This window comes from Rutidosis leptorrhynchoides, chromosome 1, assembly GCF_046630445.1.
Source record: "Rutidosis leptorrhynchoides isolate AG116_Rl617_1_P2 chromosome 1, CSIRO_AGI_Rlap_v1, whole genome shotgun sequence".
Taxonomy (NCBI): Eukaryota; Viridiplantae; Streptophyta; class Magnoliopsida; order Asterales; family Asteraceae; genus Rutidosis; species Rutidosis leptorrhynchoides.
The window spans coordinates 461,100,237-461,110,899 of NC_092333.1; the positions used below are offsets into that span (position 1 = coordinate 461,100,237).

The 10,663-nt window shown below is 32.2% G+C and overlaps 1 protein-coding gene across 2 annotated transcripts; it reads left to right on the forward strand.

Moving 5' to 3' along the window:
- Positions 1-2,080: 2,080 nt before the first annotated feature.
- Positions 2,081-9,270, forward strand: LOC139874234 (lysophospholipid acyltransferase LPEAT2-like). Of its 2 annotated transcripts, none has more exons than XM_071861694.1 (14): positions 2,081-2,664; positions 2,957-3,137; positions 3,260-3,319; positions 4,180-4,343; positions 4,423-4,486; positions 4,685-4,753; positions 4,963-5,058; positions 6,572-6,616; positions 7,005-7,075; positions 7,177-7,243; positions 7,810-7,860; positions 8,489-8,599; positions 8,684-8,731; positions 8,824-9,270. In XM_071861694.1, the coding sequence occupies exons 1-14, from the start codon at positions 2,156-2,158 to the stop codon at positions 8,986-8,988; spliced, it is 1,701 nt and encodes a 566-aa protein (XP_071717795.1). In that variant the 5' UTR covers positions 2,081-2,155; the 3' UTR covers positions 8,989-9,270. The 2 variants fall into 2 exon arrangements, with proteins under 2 accessions (XP_071717795.1, XP_071717800.1); XM_071861699.1 differs by having other exon boundaries at positions 8,830-9,270.
- Positions 9,271-10,663: the final 1,393 nt, after the last annotated feature.

The window sequence follows — 10,663 nt, forward strand, 5'->3', positions numbered from 1 at the left end:
CCGCGTCCAAGCTTGATAGTGTTCGAGCTCGGATTGTTTAATTTTTACAATGCTCGAGCTCTGTTCGAGCTTATATTTTAGCTCGAGCTCGGCTCGTGATATATGTTAAAAGTTCGAGCTCGACTCGTGATGAGCTGGTTTTTCTTTTTCTTTTTTTTAGAAAAATGAAATCTTCCTCAGTTCGTTAAGCATAAACTCAAGATCGTAAACTTATTTGAGTAAACTGGTTAATGAGTTCTTTAATCATAACTGACGAGATACAAGTTCACTCTTAAAGTTTTAACGAAAGAGTATTTATACAGTCATTAAAGAGTTTTTTTTTATTTTAAATTTTTTGATGATGGATTAAGACTTCGGTTAGAGAGGGAGAAAAAGAAAGACATTGTATTGATTTTATTTATAAAAAAATTATAGCCTAAAAAAAAACAAAGCATACATACAATTAAGTACGATAATGTTGTGTACAAAAAAGAATAACCAAAGGGTCAAGGATATTTAGTTGTAAGGCTGGTTTTAACCCAGCGTGAAAAAGTGGCGTCAGATGAGGTGGATTTCGATGTGGCACTTTTTTGACGCCCTTGACGTGTCAGTTAAGAATTTAACTGGTGTGTCAAATGTGTTTCAGCCAATGAGATTTTTTCGAATATTTTTACATATTATTAATTAATATATTTTATACTCAAATAGCAATAATATTTTACCACATCATCCATTCACAAATTTAACCCTCCCCTTTATTTAACTTCATCTCTTGACGTTGCCACATCACCAAATAGTACATAACTTGCTTTGACATCACCGCCACGGTTAGAAACAGTCTAAGATATCTACCATAAAAAAGGTCAAACCTTGAGGTTATACTTGTAAATGTACGCATTTAAATTCTGAAATTGACAAATCTAAGAACAACATTTCTGATCAATGTTTGGGCAAAAGCTGTAAAGAATCATGCGAAAAACTTAAGACTCGTTGTATACCCATCGCCAATGAGAAAGATCCTGTTACTCTTTCAAAAGATGATAGCAATGGACACAAATTGAAACCTCAAGGTAATAGTTGGGTTGATCAAGTTCCTAACAATTCAACTATATTTGATACGGATAGTGAAATCTATCATGTGGTTGGGCAAGAGTCTTCTTTCAAAATGACCACAATTAACGGTAAACAATTTGGGGCAAAAAAACTTACTTATAGAGAAGAATTGCATAATTTTGGAGTGTTTATGGACAATATGACGGATGATGATGTTACACCGGTTAAGAAGCCTATTTCATGAGACTAGGTTCCTTCCAATTTTTCGCCTCTTTTTTCTCAACATTTTTCCTCAGCACGGTTGTCTTCATTCCCTGCTCTCGTTCATTCTCTCTGTTTCTTTCACCTAGCCTAATTTTGGGCGCCGTTCAATCATATCGAGCCTTTGCCTCGATTGGAATTGGGTTTCTTCGTGTTTCATCTGAAGATTTCTATCTTCTCAATTATTCGTTTCGTTTTCAGGTTTTTCTGATGCTATCTTGTCAGTGATTCAATCTTTCAAGTTTAGGCGGCCTGTTAGTTTTTCTGTTTTGTTGGGCTGCTTTTCGGGCTGCAAAGCCCAGTAAACAGTGGTGGGCCACTTGTCAGCTGGTGACTCTGCAAGTTGGGCTCCATAACAGATGGGCTTCATTTTAAGTGCTCAGCCCTGTTCCAAGTCTGTCCAAAAGCGTGTGGGCTTCTATGTCTAGTCATGTTGGGCCTTGTGGCTTCTTTCGGAATTTTTTCGATGTTTCTTTCAATTTACGTCTTTCATTTTGGGCTATCAAGCCTATCTCATTGTATTATGTTTTTTCTTCATCGTTCTGATGAAGGTTTATTTAATATATTATCTTTTCGCCAAAAAAAAAAAAAAAAAAAAAAAAATGACATTCATTAAATAAAGATTCTCATTCCTTGAGTGATACTATAGGATTAATAATTAATAACAAAATACAAAAACTTCCAAATAAACCACAACCATTAATTAATCACATTTTAAATTTTAAAATACCTCTAAAGAAAAATACTCATTTGTGTCCTAAAATAAAATCTGACCATTTCACTCTCTTTTCTTAATCCATTCTTTTTTCTTTAATTATTTCTTTAAACTTTTTGACTGGCACCATTTGATGACCTTCCAACAATGTCTCCGGCCACCGATCTCCGACGACCTTTAATACATTCTATCGCCGGCGCCGGCGTAACACACACCGATGACAACTCTCCGTCTCATCACATCTTAACCATCAATGATCAACTGGGTTCTCCTCAATTTGCAACACCCACAAATCAAGTTTCAATTTTGAATGACACCCAATTGGATATTAATGATGGGTATGTAAGAAGTGAAGAAAACCCGTATGGGATTATTGGGTCCGATGGAATTGAAGCTCCCGGGTCAACCACGGTGGATCCGTTTAGAAATACAACACCAAATATTGAAGGGTTGTATGAATGGGTCAAGATGTTGGTTATATTGCCTATAGTTTTGGTTAGGCTTGTGTTGTTTTTGTTGTGTTTGATAGTTGGGTATGGTGCTACAAATTTTGCATTACATGGTTGGAAAGATAAACAGAATCCAATGCCTAAATGGAGATGTAGAGTTATGTGGATTACACGATTGTGTGCAAGAGGGATACTTTTTTCATTTGGGTAAGATCAAATGATTTTTTTTTATATATATAATTATTATATAAAGTTATTGTATTTGCATTTGTGTTTGTATTTTGATTTGCTTATGTGTTTCCACCAATTTGGGAAATTTAGTATTAGTCATGTAATTTGTTTTCAAACCAAAATTTAAATGAAAAATGTGAAGATGTCTTTTGTATAGCTTATTCTATTCGAAAAATTCTTTGAAATTGATATTTTTGTGGACGAAAAACTTAGTTTAGTGTAATGAATTGATTTTGATTATTACATTTTTTTCTTTTAAATGATGCAGCTACCATTGGATTAAACGAAAAGGGAAGCCTGCTTCAAGGGACACTGCTCCTATTATTGTATCTAATCATGTATCATACATTGACCCAATATTCTTTTTCTACGAATCGTCTCCAACGATTGTTGCATCCGAGTCCCATGATTCAATGCCTTTTGTTGGAGTCATAATTAGAGCTATGCAGGTAAATGAAATTTTCAATTAGTATAACATAAATATATTTGAATTATCTTTTAGTGGTTATATGGTAGATATCTTGACTTGTCCCATATAATTCTGATTTTTTTATTTATGATAACTTTTTAGGTGATATATGTGAATCGATTCTCATATCAATCACGGAAGCATGCTGTAAATGAAATAAAGGTAACAAGCCTCCGTTCCTTATTTTTCAATTACACAAATCTGTTATTTAACGATTATGTAAAATACTAATTGTGTTCAAGCTTTCAATTTTATGTTTCTGTGAAGACTACATTTTAACGTAAAATTGGTAGAATATCACACAATTTATAATGTTAGTGACAAGTGCTAGTCCCCATCTTTTGCGGGTGGTTTCTTGTTATGTGTTGAAAATAAAATGACAATTTGGGCTATATTGGTCAGTTATTCCTTTAGAGTACTTTGAGGTATCTAGAAAAAGTATACTGATGTAAATAAACATCCTTGCTAAATAATATTTATTTCATGAAAATTGCAATTATGAGATAGTCCCATACAAATTGAAACATTTCTTTATTTAGAAATTATCTAAGTTAAAGTTACCTATATGCCAACCTTTATTTAAAACAAGCTGTTGGTCCACATAATTATTTTATTTGTACTTATTTAACGGTGTGTTCTAAAGTTATATGCAATGTATGGTAGACCTATCCTATCTGCATCGATGGACATTTACAATTTCACCTACATACCACAAACATGCCTTTTTTGTAATGTTTTGCAATGTAAAAACACAAAAAGCACCCTTTTTTACACTTATGGTAGTGCATACCCCGTTAGAAAATCTTGGATCCACCAGTTAGGCAAGCATATTTTTTTTATTTTTTTTAATTTACTTTTTGTGATGCCTCAAAGGTCAGTGAACCCAAAATTTATATTTCGACTTCATTAAAAGTACATTTGTATTTTGTTTGTTGATAAGTACTTGGAAAATAGAATTCTTGCATTCTATCAATACATAAGCAATTTGATACAGATGTTTGTTTTCAAGGACCTAAAAACAGAGGAAGGCATCAAGCAATAAATATCCTAGAGTACTTTTGTTTCCTGAGGGTACAACGACAAACGGAAGGCAGCTTATTTCGTTCCAACTTGGTGCGTTTATTTCTGGTTATCCCATACAACCAGTCGTCATCCGATATCCTCATGTACATTTCGATCAATCGTGGTATAAAACCAAGTCTCATATAATTGAATTAATTAATTATTGTGTATATGATATTTAAATGTTGCGTTACTTGTTATAGGGGTCATATTGCTCTAGCCACACTCATGTTTAGAATGTTCATGCAATTCCACAATTTTATGGAGGTATGCTTGTTTGTAACTAATTTGTGTACTTATAACTTCAATATATTTTTCTTTTCACAAATTTGTTTTTTATATCGTTTTATGTACCTATAACTCCAATGTAGTTTTTTTATGTACTTACAACTCCAATATAGTTTTTATTTTTATTTTTTTTTTATTTTTTACAAATTTAGTTTTTTATATTGTTTGAAAAATCAGGTTGAATATCTTCCGGTGATTACACCCTCACAACATCAGAAAGAAAGCGCTGCGCGTTTTGCTGAGAGGGTTAGTTTGCTTCTTGATTTCAAACTATATAGTTTCTTTGTTAAAGATGGTTAATTGTGATTTGCTTTACAATTTTAAATAATGAATATGCAACTATATATAAAACAAATTTGGTCATACTCATAAAATCTCCACCACAATGTAAAAATATAAATGACTAAAACGATAAGATCTTAAATTTATGTTTAATTACACATGTGCTCATGTAGACTGGTAAAGCTATGGCGTGCGCTCTCAATGTTGTACAAACACACCATTCTTTTGCAGATTATGCGCTTCTTTCAAAGGCAGCAGATGCTGGACAGGTATATATCTGATTCATGCCCACACATTCCCTGCAAAATAAATAGTGTAACAAATAAAATTAAAAACAAATTTTGATATGATGGTGCATACCACTGAAGAATATATATACTATGTTTTGAGAATGTATGCTATGATATGAGCAGTGACGGTACTTAAGGTATCCCAAAGGTGGTGTCCGCCCACCCTGGATTTTACGGGACAAAAATTTTTACACTAAAAAAAAAAATTACTAAAAAATAAGGTTTTTTTTAATGTTCGTCTCTGCTGACTATGAAAGAATAAAAAAAATTTTACACTCGCCCCACCTGTATCCGAGTTCAAGTTCCGTCGCTGGTTATGAGATATGGTTTTAGTGCTTGTGAATGTACTTAACCTAGTTCTGATGTACCTAACTACTCAGGCATATTATATGTATGAAAAACTTGTTATTTATTGCCGTTGTATTGTGGTGATATAAGGTGTCACGTGGCATCTTTACAAGTCGACATGTCACCAAAATACAAACAATGGTAAAAGATAACAAATTTCTTGCATACAATGTACGCCCGAGCATGGTTGCAAATGGCGGTTGAGGCGGCCGATGCGGCGGTTTGGTGACTAGCCTATCCCGATTTGAAGAAAAACGTTTAATAAGTCGGGCAACGGTCAAAACATCGTTCAGAAGTTGGCTTTTTGTCTGGCCTTGTTCTAGTGTAGATGAAAATCCCAAGCCCATTTAAAAGTTAGCTGGAAATTAACTCGATTTACATAGTATCTCCTAAAGCTAAATTAATAAATAACTTTAATTGTAGAAAACATTATAAAAATACCTATATGTTTATTTAAACTAACACCGCATCATCTTATTTGTAAATTTTTCTTTTTAAAATATTTATGTTTAAAATATCGATGTTTGAAATATTTATATTTAGTATATTTATATTTAAAAGTCAATGTTGGTCAACATCCGTCTTGACCGACTTGACCTTTCAAGGTCCTGATCGACTCGTCTCCGTCTCACGTGTTCTTTAACCTTGTGCCAGAGTAGTTAGGTACACGCTATGAATATCAGACTGTAGTTAAATGCATTCCCATGCACTTAACCCTATGAGATACAAATATATAATTCATTTTACCGTTCATTTGAGTGTAATAATTTGTGTGAGTTAGAAAGATTGATGCTATGTTTTTGTGTCCAAAGTATTCGAATATAATGTCCTTTTTAAGGATAAAATTGGACAGTAAGCAAAAAGAGGACGTTTTTCCACAAGCTTGTCTTTTAAATTTATTAGTATAGAGGAATTCAATCAAATTTTTTTTTTTTTTTTTTTTGCATGTGCAAACTCTGGGTTGTTTAATATATAGATCAATATCGACGTCAATATTTTATTGTAATCGGTCATATAATGGTTTGACAATATTTTGACTATTTCAAGTTGGTTAGTCTTGTACTCGTGATAGTGATAGTATTATATCTATATATCTTCTATATATATATTATAAATTGAATCATATTTTGTTTTTTTTTCGCAGGAAAGTTTTGCACCCTATATGGTTGAAATGGCAAAAGTTCAAAAAGTGAGTTTTAAGTGTTTTTTTTTCCCCCCAGTTTATCTTATCATGTGCCTGACTCTCAAATATAGTTCAATAGAAGTGTTTGACTATTTTCTATCGTCTTATATTACCCTTTAACCACCTTCAAGTATCTTATCAACCAAAAAACATAAAATAAACAAATTTTTAACGATGAATAAAATAGGTAATGTTAGAAGTTACTATTTTTATAGGGTAGTTTGGGAAATCATTGCAATTCTAAAGGGAAAAATGACATTTAAGTATAAACCTACCAATGCTTTCTTTTGATAATAAGTATTTATATTTATATTATTATTTATTTATATTTATATTATTATTTATTTATATTTATACTTATTTTTTTATCGTGGTGATTATTATTGCTTTTCAGCTATGTCACTTAACCACTTCAGAAGCTGTAGACTTTTTGGACCGATTTCTTGCAATGAAACCAGATAGCAGGTATATTGCTATGAAATCGTCTATATAAATTTGTATTTATGTTAGATAAAACGTGTTGCTCTGGAATCGTTTTAAGTCTAGTACTTGCATTTAATTTGCAGTGGATGCGTTAATTATCAAGATTTCACTAGTGTTTTAAGATTGAAGCCTTCTATTCTTTCTGAAAATGTCAGTAAGCCAACTACTTCCACTTTCTCTATAGCAATTTGTCTCATCGTTTTATATTAATTGTTAATTTTTAAATTTCAATCTCGTATTCACTACTACGTAGTATTTATATTTATAAATCATGAATGCATGTGTGTGTGTGTGTGTGTGTTTTTTTTTTTTTGCTTTATTATGTTATGTCACATTTCAATACAATTCTTGATTTTTTTTTTGGTCAAAAATTCAACATGCTTCTTCTATTAATGGTTCAATTCAAATCAGGAGAATTATTTAAAAACATATATTTGTTTGTTCAGATATTATCAAGATGCTTTGCATGTCATAAGCCAACTTCATCCAGTTTCTCTATAATCATTTGTCTCATGGTTTTATATTAATGTAGTTATTAATTTTTAAATGTCAATCTTGTATTCACTAGTATTATTCAATATTCCTATAAATTACAAAGGTATTTTATTTTTGCTTTATTATGTTATTATTGTACATTTCATTTTTTTTGCTTTATTTTTTTGTGTGTGTCAAAAGCAACATGCCTGTATTAATATAAGTTTTCTTCCTTGTGACAGATATTTGGATTTCTAGATGTCGACAAGAATGGATTCATAACCTTTAAAGAGGTAACTACGAAGCATAGTTTTTATTTATCATCCTTCATTTTGTGGGTCACATATATGTTTGTATGAAATTGAAAGAAAGGGATCCACCAAATAACAAGAATCCTACAAGATATAGTTTATGGGTTCCATTCATGGTCACATTCGACCCATTTCATATGTTCCCTTTTAGCTAAACAAAATCATTACCCATTTTAGATTCTAAATAACCCAAAATCGGTTCACTCATCAATATGTATGTGTCTTAGATAATACTGTGATATGACATAAATGACCATCCACTTATAAATGAAGTGACACTACTAGGGTTTTACGTGTCATGTCATTCTTATTTCGACGGGTGCAAAACCTTATAAATTTGGAAAAAAAAAAAAAAAAACAAAACAAAAAAACGGGGTCAAAACGTCAAATTTTAACATATAAATACACTAAACGTCAGACTTTAACATATAAATACAAAAAAAAAAAAGCGATCGTTGGGGGCGGCTGACCCCGGCTGCCCCTTCTTAGCACCGCCCATGCTCCCATCTTTACGTTCATCATCATATCATAAAACTGGGACCCAGTTTTTGGGTCCGATTTTTGTATCTACCGTTAATCTTATAGGGTTGTTACCGTTTGGGCTATGTAGTTCTTGGTAGGATCTGTTCATGTTCTGAAGCTACCATTGTTTCGACGAGCGTGCGAAGTGGCTTTTTGCGAAAGTGATGCAGGCAAAGATCAATACATATCATTGGCTGAAGTAATACTAATACTAATTAGCTTTTATATTATCTTGAAATAACTTATATATGTTCTAATATGTGTTTTTATGCGCGATTAACAGTTTGAATCTTCCGTGAGACCAGCCATTCTCTCGTTGACCTCAAGCGAGGTTAGTGGACCGTTTTCTAAATATTCAAAACCATAAAAAATTATTTTTTGATTTATTCTTTGTATTCTAAATTGTAGATTTATTTTATGCAGATACAGTTGCTGTTCCATCTGTTTGATACAGATGGTGATGGAAAAATCAGCAAAGATGATTTTATTAATTGTTTAAAAAGAAATCCATTACTCATAGCACACTTCAATCACCACTTCATGCATCAAAATTTGGATGCAGAAACATGTTTGGAAGAAACAGTTTGATGGGTTGGATATAAGTTTCTTTTCTTCTTCTTTATTTATATTTATTTGGCTGTTTTTATATAGTTGCGCCTTTCTAAAAATGGCCAAAATGTAGAGTAAGTACAAGTTTGTGTGCAGGGGGTGCAAGTCATTGTAGCTTTGGAGGATGACTTATTTGTTGGTAATGGGTTTTAGGGGGTTGGGGTTGGAGGGATTGTAAGTGATCTCTTCATGTGGTATAATCTGATTGTTAATTATGTGGACTTGGTGAAATTTGTTGTTCACTAGTAAAGGTTGACTTTGACTTTGACTTTGACTTTTGATTAATAATAATACAAATATAGTAAAGAAAAAATTCATTCATGTTTTCTTCGTATTTTTCAAGCTCTACTCTTTAAGAGTTGAGAGATTTTAGGGGAATCTGGACCTGCTATAGTCTGATTCAGATATGCGAAGCCCAAGCGGCATTTTAAAAATCTGCCAAGAAAAGGAAATTAGTTGAAATGCCCCCAAATTCCAAGTGTTTAACGATATCTCTTTGAAATTTCAAAATTGCCAAATTGCCCAAATGCCCTTTGACCGCACCATGTTCGTTCGTGTGCGTGGTGCTTTGATCGTTATTGGCTACACTCCAAATTACCCCTCAACACGCACACGCACCAAGCATGATGTGTGTTGCTCCGTGCGTAGTGCGAGTTGCACCAGATAAGATCAGATTTTCAGGACAAGATTTCCTGACATTTTCAAAATATTCCAACATTTACCAGATTTTCAAGATCATATTTTATCCTTCTAAAAAGTTATATGATCATTTACTATAACCATTTTATCAAGCAAGAAGCTTCACCATTTTTAAACATAAGAACACACACATTTATATCTCCAAACCCTAACAAAAATGGAACCACGGGAAATAAGCATTGAAGACGACGCCAATATCCTTCTTCGCCCTTGTGATTACTCTCAATTGCAATATGAAAACACAACTATACCTCCTTCAGGTTATCTGATTCCAGTTCATGCCGGGTTAATCCAGGTTGTTAAGCTCCGTAAACAACGCGATAATCAGGGGAACATTCAAAGAATACACATGATCATATAAGGGAAGTGCTTGAAAATCTAAAAGAGGATGATTACTTTAAAGACGGTCTATGACTTCTGACGATGGAGTTTGCGTATGGTGGTAATAACCAGTTATGTTTTGTTTCTGTATTGTTTACAGTGAAATTCATATTCGATCCATCATTATCTACATACATATGTATATCTACTATTTATCTATTTAAATCATTTATATCTATCATTCATATATATATATATATATATATATATATATATGTATATATATATATATATGTGTATATATATATATATATATATTCAAAGATTTTTGAAAGATATATGGTAAATAAAAGAATTTATAAGTGATATTTTTGAAAGAAATTGAAAAATTATATGAAATGTAACTAGAAATAAAGGCTAATTTTTTTTAAATGAGTATATGTGTTGCAGTGATAACAAGTAAAAACTCAAGAATGCGTTGATATTAAGGATTAAGAAAAAATTAATGGACATTAAATGATATAATTGTAGATTCGTGAGGGAATGCAAAGAGAGAATGCAAGAAAGCGGTCGCCACTGTTTTAGGTGGTGGCGACGTCAAACCATTTACGAAAACAGCGACTGCAAACAGTTT

What these genes read in the sequence shown, in the direction of transcription:
- LOC139874234 (XM_071861694.1), top strand. Translation starts at nt 2,156, where the DNA reads ATGTCTCCGGCCACCGATCTCCGACGACCTTTAATACATTCTATCGCC. An exon ending in TCATAATTAGAGCTATGCAG is followed by an intron (nt 3,138 to 3,259) that starts GTAAATGAAATT and finishes ATAACTTTTTAG; the next exon opens with GTGATATATGTGAATCGATT. An exon ending in GTACATTTCGATCAATCGTG is followed by an intron (nt 4,344 to 4,422) that starts GTATAAAACCAA and finishes TACTTGTTATAG; the next exon opens with GGGTCATATTGCTCTAGCCA.